General features: G+C 38.1%; 1 protein-coding gene across 1 annotated transcript; it reads left to right on the forward strand.

Moving 5' to 3' along the window:
• Positions 1–4696: 4696 nt before the first annotated feature.
• On the forward strand, positions 4697–11282 carry fstb (follistatin b). The gene is given in 7 exon segments (XM_079861856.1): positions 4697–4918; positions 4920–5008; positions 5784–5975; positions 6203–6421; positions 7349–7573; positions 7847–8080; positions 10409–11282. Coding segments are annotated over 7 exon segments (1212 nt in total). The 5' UTR covers positions 4697–4748; the 3' UTR covers positions 10492–11282.
• Positions 11283–15128: the final 3846 nt, after the last annotated feature.

A 15128-nucleotide genomic window follows, 5' to 3' on the forward strand; every position in this document is an offset into this window, starting at 1 on the left:
ATATATATATATATATATATATATGTATATAAATGACATGATAAAGTTAGTTAACATAATATGCCAGAAAGTAACATTATAAATATGTATTACTTTATTATTAATAATAATACACACATAATAACAATTATTACGTAAAATAATTAATATTAGAAGTAAAAATATATATTAAATAACAATAATAATTACCATATGTAATACTAATTTGTTAATAACAATATAACAATGTGAAGATGTACACTGCAAAGGAGCGCAAGGCATAAACAAAGTCTCTGGTTGTTGGACTGATCGCATCTGTTTGATTATAATGCGTCGATCACTTGCAGTGTAAATATCACTGATTTAAAAATCCTACAAAAGTATTAATATAGTAGTTGTGATAATAATTCACCTCGGATGTCTGGTCTCCAAATCCTGCCACAGCTGTAGAGATGTTATGTTTGACGGAACAGTGATGTTCTCCGCTTTAAGTCCTGTTAATTCGGCACTTTTTGCAAAGTACAGAACCGACACCTGCTTAACGTGTAGACATATGGGCTGTTATGACAATACAATTTCGTAACTGTTGGCAAAACATTCAAGTTTATGTAAATGTGATTAGTTTTTTATTTTTTGCTTGCAGGTTATTGATCAGCAAATGTAATAATGTAATATTTCAAACGCAGACTTACCTCGGTATTCATGTATACACTGGCCGGACACACATGTAAAGTTCAAACACTCGCAGCGCGTGCTGCTGCTGTCAGCTAGAGGCTCGAGCTCGTCTTCCTCATAGCCCGAATCCCATTGGTTCTGCTTCAGGTCAGCTGACTCATGGCCAGGAAACAGACAGATCATGCTTTGTTTATTCAGGAATTCAATAAATTTAAAGGCTTAAAATTCAAATGTATAAATTCGCACTTTTCCTCCTCTATTATATATTCTATAAGATTTTATCATTTTATCCTATCCTTTATCCTATTTAACCCGTTCCTGAAATTAGCTCCGCATTTCCATCATTCACCGGCAGATGTCTCCAAATCCAAATTCACTTGTCTAACTGGGCCATTCACCAACCTCAGAGTTCAATGTCCTTAAATATAATGTATAAACCACTTTCTTAATGATTACTATATTTAGAGACTCGTGTAAAACACTACATACATATATGACATTTGTAAGCTTCAAGTATACAAGAAACATAAAATAAAAACAACGGATCAAACGCACGTCTCGCCATTATTAAACAGCCGATGGCTGTTGTTGTTCAGTAAGACGATTCTGTGTGGCATTCGATCAATCCAGTGACATCTCTAACCACAGACCACAGCTGTGCAACGTATGTCCCCGTTTCACAGTGATAGTTATTAACAACGTGTGGTAGGAGACACTTGCAGAGTCTTGCATTTCTCCCAATTTTCCGACAGAGGGACAGCAAGGCAGCGGCTACCTCAGACAAATCTGGCAAGCCGATTCAACATTTATTTCTTAAAACTAGTATATATTTTATGTTACCAGTGGGCCTACTAAGTCACCATGAAATCAAAATTGACAATTCTTATTTTTTTTAATGGAATATTGCCGTATTTAGTCTATTAGGCTATAAATGATTTATTTGTGCATATCATTTTTTTTTTTTTAAATCCATGTACCCTTGTCATCTTTAATCAAAATAACTTCCCCTCCCTCTTGCAGCTCATCTCTTCTCTGATGACGTGTTTACTGGCAGGAGGGCGGGGTAACCTGTCACTCACATGAGATCCACCAATAGCAAACCACAATCCAATCAATTCTGGACAAAATCAAGTCATGCCCTAGCCTGGGAAAACCCAGACAACTTCCGGCAAATTCAGATTTGCTCGAGAAGTAGTCTGGCAAAGAGCTCATTCAAGCCCATTTCCATGGCCTAGAAATCGCGGCACCAATCAGAAACGTTGAGGCGGGCTTTACACAATGACGATCGCTCTGATTGGTTTTAGGTCTATCCAATTGCGCCCAGAGGCATTTGAGCGATGTCCGTTCAACTTTTAAATGCATTATTATATTCAAATTGCAAACACATGAGGACAGTCTCCATGAAAGACCCACTGGCAGATGAACGTGCTACTACATTTCTCTCCGAAACGGCAGGAAATTAAATTAGATTTAATAGAGGATTTTAACTGTGACACGATGATTGACAGGGCAGTTTACGTGACAGGATGCACGCGACAGATCCGTCCGATAAAGATGACGAAGTAGTATGTCCCAAAGCTTGCCTACACATTCAAAAGTAAATACCTTTTCTTCACAAAAAGAGTACATACTTTTATGGCGTAGTGTAACTTAGGCGAATTGGGACACACCTTTACACGATGCCGATCGCTTTTGACGAGGCATTTGAGCGACATCCGTTGGTGACGCCCCTTTGGAAATGATTTGTCTATGAAGCTTTGCCAGACCATAACTCAGTTACTACTGAGAATGGTCTGGTTTTAACCAGGCTAGTCATGCCCTACATTTGTTCTTGTTCGAGAAGTGGTTTAAATCGGCTTAACATTCCTGAGCCACAATTTTCAATTCAATGCCAAAAATGTCTTACTAATTGAAGTCACTTGTCAGTATTGTAATAGTTAGCCTACTGGAAGCAAATAAGGAATAAGTACTACACTTTAAAATAAAGGTTCCAAAACCTTTTACAGGTTATACCTGTTTTCGTATAATAATGGCGGGACGTGCGTTTGATCCGTTGTTTTTATTTTATTTTTCTTGTATACTTGAAGCTTATAAATGTTATATATGTATGTAGTGTTTTACACAAGTCTCTAAATATAGTAACCATTAAGAAAGTGCAAATACATTATATGTAAGGACATTGAACTCTGAGGTTGGTGAATGGCCCAGTTCAAAATGAGTTCACTCTTTGTCAGTGAATTTGTCTTGAGCTGTTAGTAGCGATGCAACAGAAGAACTATTTTCAGTTCCTCAAAGAACCTTTCAGTGAACAGTTTTTAAAAAATGAGTTATGAACATTTTAATAAGATCCCGTAGATGTTAACGATTCTTCATGGAACCACAGAAGCCAATAAAGAACTTTTATTTTTAAGAGTGAAGTTCTGATAAGAACTTATTTGCATGGATGAAACACCTCATCTAAACACCTGGCCTACACTGCAAGTTCACGACGTCAGCAGCGTCACAGGAGTTTGTCGTGTCGCGTCACTAGTTGTGTAGACGGGGTGTAACTCAACACCCTGATTGCTTCCTTTTGAAGAAGGATTTGTTGTGCTATATTTACAGGTTTGACCCTGGGGAGGACCAAACAACTGTCTCAACTATTATTAGAATGACCGTATCCTTGAGTCTATTATTACCCGTCATGAATTCACAGTAATAGACCACTTTAAAAGATTAACGCTTATCGTCCAAACTGAAATGGATGGAAAACTGTCTGGATCTATTCAAAGCAGAGGTCTCAAATAGTTCATATGAATCCCACGGCACAGAGATGCTGTTGCATTGATGGACATATTGTCTATTCATATTGTCTGGTTTGCTGTACAAACAGCTATATTCACTGATAAAGATAACTGATAACTTTTTTTTTTTTTTTTTTTAAAGTGACAGTTGATAGTAATATTATAGTATATTACTGTTAGATAGGCCATCATTTTGTGTCCAGCATTGACATGTAAAAACTGACTTTAACTTCTACTATATTCTAGGCATTTTAACACATCAGCAAAAATCCAGTAACTTTTGAAACATTTGTATGTATTCTATTATGTAGAATAAAAAAATGCATAAAATACAAAGTTAGGTATCAGCCCTGTTAACTATAACTTACCTTATCTGTATAATACTGTACAATTTCATATCTAAAAAATATCTCACAATACCAGTCTCATCCCCTTGTGAACTCTCTTTCATCATCTTATATATTATTATGTTTGTCGGCTGGTGCGATTTTAAATAGTCAACCCTGTTACCAAGTTGCCATGATTTTGTACAGAAAATATTTGCAGGAATATCACATGAATTTAAACCTAATTTCCCTTTCTTATAGACACCTTTCAAGACCTCGAGCACAGGGCTAGTCATAGCAATAGAAAGTATAAAACTGGCAGCCCTGTTACTTTGGGCACAGCTCTATTCCAACATATATACATTTGGTTACACTTTATTTTAAGGTGTCCGTGTTACAGTGTAATTATACATTTAAGTTCTGTGTAATAATAATTTCCCACGTGTACTTACTTAATTAACGTGTTAGTGTTAGGATTTGGGTGTGGTTCAGGCTTAGTTACATGTAATTATGCATGATTTGTAACAACATGTAACTTGTGTAACAAGGACACTGTAAAATAAAGTGTTACCTTACATTTTATTTAGCCTCAGATGGCAGCTCCCAATGCATTAACACTGAGCATTTGAATTTTCTGAGAATATTTACAATCCTACAACAATCAAAGTTTTTAAAATCTTTTTTAATCACATCAAAAATAAACTATTTATTCTGTAATTTACCAGAACCGGGTTCTGTTTGATACAGTTCAAACTCAAAGTTTGGCATATGTTGAGAGAAAAACTATTTCTATCAAATAACTGTTGTAATAATCAGCCTGTTATCCACAATAAATGCAAACAGAGTCCCAAATCACTTTGCTGCTGTTGTCCAACTCTTTGAACCCTATTAAAAACATAGCCCCAAATCATAATGTTGCTCTTGAGAGGAGAAAGTTTCTAGACTTAAATGTCACCTGATAAATTTCGGTGAGCAAACTATTACAATGCTCTCCCCACCCCCTATGAAGTATGAAGACCGCCCACCACAGGCATCCAACTCGAGACCCCATATAGATTTAAAAAGCGAGACGGATTCCGTGTGTATGACAGTCACTGAGTGCGAAGCATCGGGAGAACATCTGTCTGTCTGTAGTCCGTCTGTCTCCACTTTTTCTGAGGATGCTACAGTTACCGCGGCTCCGCCAGGGCGTGATCGCGCTCCTCATATGGTTCGCGCACTTGATGGAACAGCAGAAAGTACAAGGTAAAGTGACATTTATGCTTTGCGAGCTGTTTTAAAGTCTGAATGAGCAATATTATGCAGTGTTAAAACCATGAATGCATTGACTTGGACTTGAGAAGGTTGAATGGTGCGTTTGCGCGCTGGCGCCTCTCATGCGTAAAAACTAAAAAAAATATTAGTGAACTTGTTTTCAAGACACCTAGCTATTAGAATTTATAGTCGAAACTCATTAGAAAAGGAACCATATCTTTGCAGGCACCTTCCTGATCTTTAAGTGATTAGTATGTTTAGATGATGTTAAACTTTGTGCAGTAAGTGGGGTATTTTTTTCTCTCCGTTTATTATGTTTATAATGGCATTATGTCTAAACGGTTGAGCATGTTTCCGTGCAAGGCACAAAACGCTTGCACAACCTCAATATAGTGTTTCTGAAGAGTTTGAGTGGATTCAGATGGCAGAAGGACTCTTTGAACATTTGGAATTTCATCCCAAGTTTCTTTAAAAAATACCTCTTAAATCATTTTCAAATGTTTGTTTGATCTTTTACCTGGATCCAGCAAAAATCTATGGACATTTTATAGTCATAAAGCAACTTGGCACTAAAGATGCAACCAGATATTCAATATTGAGGTGACCCAAGGTAAAAAATTAAGAATCGGTCATTGTCTGGTTTGATTGTCCGAAGTGGTTATGGGCACTAATTGCCTCCAATTAGCTTCATTCTATTATATTGAGTGATGAATGAGCAGAATAGTATTCGGCATGTATGAGGGGGTAATAAAGTGACTCTTTCCAGCTGGCAACTGCTGGCTTCAGCAGGGCAAGAACGGGAGATGCCAGGTTCTGTACATGTCTGGGATGAGCCGGGAAGACTGTTGTAGAAGTGGTCGCCTGGGCACGGCGTGGACCGAGGAGGATGTACCCAATAACACACTCTTCCGGTGGCTGATCTTCAATGGCGGCGCACCAAACTGCATACCTTGCAAAGGTACCGCATAAGAGTGTTTTCATCATTTGGATGACTGGAAGTAATCTGGAAAATTTGATTTCGATTTCAGACAGGAAATGTTAGGAAGACTTGAGTATGGTATATAGCATATAAATAGTGCAACCCTTTGTCAGTCAGAAATGACATGACCACGTTTAAACCACAAATATTTATACATACAGAACTGATATGTCAGTTATTCATAACCTTCTTTATTGATTCTACAGAGACTTGTGAAAATGTGGACTGTGGTCCTGGAAAGAGGTGCAAAATGAACAAGCGGAATAAGCCGCGCTGCGTGTGCGCTCCAGACTGCTCCAATGTCACCTTTAAAGGGCGCGTGTGTGGCTCCGATGGGAAAACGTACCAGAACGAGTGTGTACTCCTTAGGGCCAAGTGCAAGAGACACCCTGACCTGACTGCGCAGTACCAGGGAAAATGCAAAAGTACGGTCACTCAAGAGAAAAAGAAAACAAAATCGACTTGATTGATTAGTTTTGTTGCGCACAAATCATAGGTGTACATTCTTCCAAAGAAAAAACAATGTCTTTATAATCTTCAATCCAAAAAATAATAACCTGCTCTGCCTCTGAAACAACTTTTTTTACCGTTGGCATCACCTATTGGATAATATAGGATCTTTGGTAACACTTTACAATAAGGTTCATTAGTTAGTTAACATGAACAATGAACAATACTACTTCAGCATTTATTAATCTTAGCTAATATTTCAACATTTACTAATACATTATTAAAATCAAAGGTTGTATTTGTTAACATTAGTTAATGCACAGTGAATTAACATGAACAAACAATGAACAGCTGTATTTTTATTAACTAACATTAACAAAGATTAATAAAAACAGTTACATTGTTCATTGTTAGTTCATACATTAACTAATGTTAACTATTTAACCTTACTGTAAAGTGTTACCGGATTTTTTTTTATAGCAAACTCGCATTTTCAGTTACGTTCTTTTAATTAGCACCCACTTTTAATCCAATGAATATGGAAAATTTAAGTCCCAAACTAAATTTTTCACAGAATATCCCTTTTCTCTCTGAAATACGTCACATTACAGAAGTTAAATGGTGGCGAGTGTCATTTCACGTTGACTTTTTGCGATCAAAACTAAGCAAGGCTTAATTCTTAATCTCTAACTAAAATGTGCATTCAAATGAACAGAATGATACCTTGCTAGACATGCATAACTTCATGTTTTTCTAATAAAAATATTATGCCCACCAAAATATCTATAGAGAGAGAATAAATACAAGATGTGCTTTTATGCATAAGCTAGTTTTAATTCAGTGTGTAAAAGCTTGTTAGCTACAGAAGCTGCCAATTTTGACAGGATATTATTTTTCGCCAGAGTCATGCTATGACGTGCGTTGTCCTGGAAGCTCGACATGTGTACTGGACCAGACCAACAACGCCTACTGCGTGACCTGCAACCGGCTCTGCCCTGAGGTGACCTCGCCGGAGCAGTACCTGTGCGGGAACGACGGGATCGTGTATGCCAACACCTGCCATCTCCGAAGGGCCACGTGCATCATGGGACGCTCCATTGGAGTAGCCTACGAGGGGAAATGCATAGGTGAGAATAAGACACAAATCTTGCGCTTGCACAATCCTCCTTAAACATGTGGTTCTCATTACTCTGTTTTCTGTTGCAATAACACATTCATGTTTCACATGGGTAGCAGTGACTGTTGCTGCTTTTCTGCGTTATTTAATACCTCCTCAAACCACACTGAGTGAAACAAGGCTAAAATTAACATTCAGTGTGGCCCAAAGAAGTGGTTTTACACAAAGTGAAATCATATTTTTTGGGATAACTTTCTCATTTGGTCCGTCTGCTGTGCTTCAGACGCCAGGTCCTGTGAAGACATCAAATGCCGGGAGGGACGGAAGTGTCTTTGGGATAAGCGTACGGGACGGGGGCGCTGTGCGGTGTGCGAGGAGGACTCCTGTCCCGAGAGTCGACCGGGCGACAGCGTCTGCGCCAGCGACAACGTCACCCACCCGAGCGAGTGCTCCATGAGGCAGGCCGCCTGCTCTTTGGGCCTCGTCCTGGAAGTCAAACACTCGGGCTCCTGCAACTGTAAGTAGAGGATGCTAAGCCTGGCCGCACCCTTGTCCCGCATTCCCACCCCCTGCCAGATAAACACCCCTCTTTCTCACCCCTCCCATTGCCCCCAGAAAGAAACACAAGGACTGTCCGAGAGCATGTATTCGGCTTCCTCTCGCAAAGACATTCTGTGTTTTAACTCAGAGGCAATGAGACGTTCTGATGCATTAGAAGTGTCCAGGACGGTGCAGATGTTCTCTTGCTCATCTATTGATGTCTTAAATGAGGTTAAGCCGAAATCCTTGAGGTCAAGTCTGGAAGGATTTCCGTTTGGGATGCGAGACAGTTCTGAACATGCTGCTCCTCCGCAATGGTTACACTATCTGTGCGTCAGAGACAGAAACGTGACGAGTCATGTGGAAATTACATAGGGACGTAAACTCACTTAGCGTGCTCTGTTTTGTGTTGTCTCTGCCTGTGGCTGACCGGCTCCGCGATGATGATCGCGTGATACAGATGGGCATGTGTGTTATGGACAAGGAAAAGCAAACCTGGTGCCCGCTCAGAAATATACCAGTGTTTGGGGCAAAAATACCACTGAAAGTGACAAAAATGCCCTAGAAATGTAAAACACGGGGGCAAAAAAAAGTTTTTTTAACATGTATTTTAATACATAGATATATTTCTGACATATATTTTAATTGAAGTTTTTGAAATGGTTGGTATGCTGTGTGTGTGTGTGTGTGTGTGTGTGTGTGTGTGTTTTATATGGTTTAGAAATATATGCCCTGAAAATCAATTCCAAGAGGCAAATATTGTCCGCGGAATTTAATTTCTGACCCCAGCTAACATCTTTGTTTATCATCTTTATGTAATAAAGGGAAACTCAACCATTTTTTTCACTGTCGATTTGTTATGTCCATTTTGCGCAATGTGAAAATGTTATTTTTTAATGAAAAAAGTCACTTGAGGGCCGTTCACACCAACAAGGACGATAACTATAAAGATAACGATAAGGATTTTTATAGGCACAGAGAAACGATTACGGCGCAGAGAAAAGATATTCCCTCACGCAAAGGAAATATATTTCCATATATGTATGATCTATAATAAATGAATAAATTGGAAAATATATGGAATAAAAAAAAAAACATGAATAAATGTTGATTAATGTGCATGTTGAAAACATGTAAAGTCTAATTGGTCAAACACAAATTAGTTGAGTTCAAAATACTAATTTTTTTTGAGTTACACCAAGGCAATATTTTTACAGTGTGTAGAAACTGATTGCCTTAAATTCTCATTCTCATTCGCATTCTCAAGCAAAATATTGCTTTGGTTTAACATAAAAATAATTGAGGCAACTATTTGCATGAGAATTGAGTATTTTGAACTCAACTAATTAGACTTTACATGTTTTCAACATGCACCTTTATGTAATACCAACACAACTTTGCTCGTAAATTCAACATAACTCAATTGAGTGAGAGCAACTCACGTAAAGAGTAAATATATTGTCACATATTTTTCAATATATAAAAAGCAGCATTTCCTTATGTATTATTCAATGTAATGTAATATATTGTTCTGTATATTTAAATGATTTGCGTAAGGGACGTTGAAATCGCTTTCAGAACGATTTTATCCAGCTGAACGATAAAAAACATTGACAGCCAATCAGAATCCATCCGGTAACGAGCTCAAGCATTTAAAGTGACAGACAAGCGAGCGCTTAGAATAAACAGAACGATATCGTCCGCTGGTGTGGACGCTAATATAGTTATCTTTATCGTTATCGTTCTTGGTGTGAACATACCTTTATTCTTCATGTAAAATGTTTCTAGACAATGCCACTTCTTTTGTTCTAACCTTATAATGGTTCAAATGTGGGACATAACAAATCTCATGTGGAAAAAATGTGATTTTATGTTTAGTATGAACATGTTTAGATGGTTCAGTGATAAGTTAGAACATTTGTTAATGCCTTAAAGCAGAACCATCTTTAACCAGCCCGAGTCTGTGTGTGGTATTCGTCATCTTCCACAAAAGCAATATTTTTGTTTATAAGAAGGGATTACGTAATGTCTCTTTGCTTGATTTGATTCGATTCTGTACAATGACTTGACAAATACAAGAAATTGTCTCCGCTAATACAAGACAGAGGTAAGGCCCCATTCCACAGAGAAATTCAATCCCAGGCTCTCCTTCAACCCTCAGCTGTGATCCCACCACTTTGTGTGAATCGCAAAGCATTGTTAGAGATGCTTTGGGAGAAAGATGCAAGAAGTCATGCAGTAAGACTCTGTGCCTGAATGCTGTTGTGTTTTATACTAATGCAACAGCTGCTATATTCCTCCGCAGCGCTCTCAGAAGAGACGGATGAAGAGGAGGAGGATGAAGATTACGCGGATTATAGCCATCTATCTCTGTTACTGACTGGATAAATCACATTCAACAGCAGGACTCCATTTAAGCACAGAGTCATGTTCATACTGTACATACATGTACTCTTATTTATTTTCCGCAGACATGTGGAAGATGCTTATTGTTCTAGATGTTTATTTATACATTTTTGTCTCCTTATTTATACATTTATAGTCTGAATAAATGAACTGTCTACCGTCTTTTCTTTGTCGTCTTTGGAAGAATATTATTTATTATAATGTGCAATGTAACTCTGTGTGTGTTTTGAAAAGTGTATGTTACGATTTGTGAAGAAAAAAAGCTTAAACGGTTTTTGTCATCCTCCCAAATGGAATTTCTGCAGCAAAACTTGCATGTGTTTTATTTATTTGCAATCTAATGTTCACTAATAAATGTATTTAGCGTAGATCTGCTTCGGTTTACAATCAAAGCTGACAAAAGCAGCTTTTTTTTTCAGTAAAGTCTATGTATGATTTTGACACATACACCAAAAACAGTGGTTTTATTTGACAGAAATAATGTTGGAATCAATGCATTGTGTTTTATAAAATCAAAATATACCCTTGATGCTATTTTCTGCCAATATGTTTCCTGTTTTTATGTGGGTGCTGAGACGAGAGGAATCGTTTATCATATATTGTATAGAATTAATCAAGTATTGTTTTCTTGCCATATATTGTTTGTCTTTTTTATTTTAGAGATCCAGCTATAAATTTATAGTTTTGTATTTGTTTGTAAATGTTTAATGTATATAAAGTTAATGATGCCATTTGCAAAGATGCAGTATAAAGAGTAAAATCTGAAAAATCTACTTCAGTTACTGAGAGTATTATTCCTAAATGTGTAAATCTTGTCATTTTAAATCTATAATCCAATGTTGGGATTTTGCTAATTCTTTCAGAACGTAATTGGCCCTGACCTTGAATCCTTAAAGTGGGAATTTGTTATTCCATGCTAGTCTCAAGCAGATTGATCTGAACACACACACACACACACACACACACACACACCAATCTAAGTTCTGCAGAAGCCACCGGAACTGTCTGAGCTGCAGTGGAGAAACTAATTTGCCAGGAAGTTTCACAGACGGCTAATTGTAAAGGAGAGCGTCACCACCTCTTTGCTTTGCAAGGCTTCATTAGACGCTTATCGTTAATTCAAACCCACAGAGATGTTTTTCAGACAGTGTGGGAAAACTCTTCTTTTTTTCTTCATCAGATATTGTGCTCAGGCGCCTTTGTATATCAACATTTCTTTCTAGACTCTGAAGAACAGTTCATACCCAGGACAATATCTAGTTCTAAAATCTTTCTACATATAAAAGAATAGCAGACCACAATTATAAGGAACGGTATTGTCGATTTTTCCAGCCAATTAGAATAGAGCTCCTTTAAGAGCGCGAGCATTTAGGATACTGTTGACGCTAATAGTATCATTATAATTAGTCTTTTTGGTGTGAATGGGCCTTAAAGGTTTAGTTCCCCCCAAAATGAAATTTATCCACCCTCAAGCCATCCTAGGTGTATATGACTTTCTTCTTTCAACCGAACACATTCTGAGTTATATTAAAATATATCCTGGCTCTACCCAGCTTTGTAATGGCACTGAATAGAGTTTTTTAAGCTCCAAAAAGCAAATCCATCCATCATAAAAAGTAATCCATACGGCTCCAGGGGGTTATTAAAGGCCTTCTGAAATGAAGTGATGCATTTTTTTAAAGAAAAATATCCACATTTAAAACTTTATAAACTATAATCACTGGCTTTCAGAAACGGGCGTACGCGCGATTTTACAAGAGAGTCGAGTTCTGGTGGAGGGGTGACCTCTGACCCGAAGTATGACGTGGGATGTAGTGTAAGTTTAGGTGAGAATTGACAAACGAGGAAGCGCAGAGGACACAGCAAAACAGAATGGCGGGCAGGAATTAGAAGTCTAAAACAAGAAGTCAAAAAAAAAATATATCAGAGGATTTCGATACTTTATAAGTTGGGTCAGAGGTCATTCTTCCGCCGGAACTCGACTCGGACGTTTCCGGAATTGCTTCGTTTCAGAAAACATTTATTAACCCCATGGAGCAGTATGGATTGCGTTTTATGATGGATGGATGTGCGTTTTGGAGCTTAAACAACTCGGACACTATTCACTCCCGTTATAAAGCTTGGAAGAGCCAGGATATTAATAATATAATATAACTCTGATTGTGTTCGGCTGAAATAATGAAGTCATATACACACTGTCAGAAATAGGGGTACAGTAGGAGTCCATTTCTGTTCCCCAAGGTACAATCTACACTAACGTACCCCATAGGGCTTATTTATTGGACCTCAAGGTACATATATGTAGCTTTCTGAGTGTCAAAAAGCATTAAAAGGTACATAAATGTACCGTTTCTTTTAAAGGTTAAGGTACAATATTGTACCCTTGAGGGTACAGCCCCAGTGACAAGCCATTGTACCCCTAAAGGTACAATTATGTACTTTATTTTCTGAGAGTGCACCTAGGATGGCTTGAGGGCGAGTAAATTATGGGATAATATTCATTTTGGGGTGAACTATTCCTAAATTAAGCTATTTACAAATAGCCCCAGTGATAATTTACTTTGGCTTCACTGAAACTGAAGTAAGTGTTCAGTAAGGTGAGGTCTGTCTGTGCTGGCAGGGAAGATCTCTCTTCTCTCGCAGGACAGCTGAATCAGCAGTGGGCAGGGGGAATATGGGCGCCCGGTCCCGCTGATACCTGCTGAGCAGCATCTGTGATAGTGCAGAGACAGCGAAGAGTAATCATATCTGAAATGCCTGCGACGAGGAAGATGGTAATCAGGAGTGAACACGGTGTCACTGTCTCAAGCTTGTTTTGGAAAAATAGCAGGCAGCCACTATAACGATGTTAAGAAACAGCTGACATTACATGAGAGAGGAGAGACTTTTTCCCATTGTTATGCTGATAGAGTTAAAATCCCTTGCCATTACTATTATATAGTATGGATTTATATTTTAATTATTTTGTGGAATATTATATCATATGGAAAGAAATCCCTTCCTATGTAGTATTTTTGCTGTGTTGTCCAGTTAAAAAAAAAAAACTCTTAAAAAACGTGTAAGATCTATCCTAATGTGTTCCAAAGTGAATTGTTATGCAACTCTTCAACAGAATTGAATCCTGACTGTCAAGCTCCAAAAAGAAAAAATATGTTTCTTTTTGAAAAGAAAAGGGTTTCATGCAAGGCGCAGCACATAATCAAGCTTTCGCTGATGAATTAACAGCAAAAGAAAACATTTTACCCAAGTTGAGAATGTTTTTGTATACTGAAATGAATATGAAGACAAAAAGATTGTTTACCGCAAAATGATCACCTTCATGCTGAGCTGTCTTCATGTCTCTTATTAGCAGCACTTTTAATGAACTTACAAGCAGGCTATACTGGTTTAAATGATTGGATGAACTCACTGAATCAGTCAGAGTAAATTAACTGACATCTGACACACATATTTTCAGTGATGTTCGACTCTAAATGAAGCATTGGCAAGCTTTTAAAATTAAAGGTAGGGCTGGTAATTTCAGAGGGGCTAGCAATAGCAAGCTAGCTTTGAAAGCATGAGATCCCTCCCTCCCTTCAGAGCGTCTCCAAAGCCACGCTTCCTTCAAAACAATGAACGCAGATTCAGCAAAGCTTCACAAGAGATGTCTATAAGGTACACTGTGTGGGAATTTCTCCAATCCAGCGGTGAAATTGTATTTTGCATTCAAACGAATAGTGCTTTCTAGCGCCTCGCTTTTTCAAATGCGTGTTGCAACTATGGTAGCCGTTATGTACCAAGAAGCTATGACAACATGTCTTCCAATAGCACTTCATTGGGAAAAAATTGCCTACCCTACCTTTAATGAATAGCCTATCAGTACCGATTTCCATATCACAATGTGTAGCAATTTTTTTATGTGTGTGTGTGTGTGTGTGTGTGTAATAAACAATATTTATATTTATTAGTGCAGAACAAACATTAATTTGAAAGGTCTACGATTTTCTGCCAAGTTCATGCAAGGACATCCTTGTTCCCTCTAGGTATAAATTAGTACAAAAAAAAAGGACAGTGCTAAAAAAGCATAAAGTGTTGTGTGGCACAAACAACATGTTCGGAGAGAACCAGTCTGGAGAGAACAGACCTCTGTGGGTCATTTCCTGACGGTTCATTGGGGTCTCTCTAGCAACCAGTCCACCGGATCCCCGCTGGGTCTCTCATAGAAGTTCAATACAAACGTGCGAGTCAGTCAATGTCTGCGAGACAGCCACTGGTCATCTGAGGTTTAGCTCAATCTGTGTATGACTGATGCCTGGAAATAGCATGAGAAATGTACTTGAGGGTGTAATCGAATAGTTCTGCTGCTATGGACAGCAGTCAAAACAGTCTCTTCTGCCTGTCTCTGTCCACTCTGGATGAAGGCAAACCAGAGTGTTTCTGTTGCAGCTCATGCACGCAGTATACAGACCTTAATCTTGGGTTATACACTCAGTCTGTTGTCTTAAGTGTTTATAGAGCGTTATTAAAACCAGAGAGGCCTGTAGAGTCAGTGACTGATGGATCTGTATGGAAAATCCACGCTTATTAATGTGCTGTTGACTGTTTTTGCCATTGCAGAAATGTTCTCCATTAGCAGTCGT

This window comes from Squalius cephalus (assembly GCF_949319135.1).
Source record: "Squalius cephalus genome assembly, chromosome: 24".
Lineage (NCBI taxonomy): Eukaryota > Metazoa > Chordata > Actinopteri > Cypriniformes > Leuciscidae > Squalius > Squalius cephalus.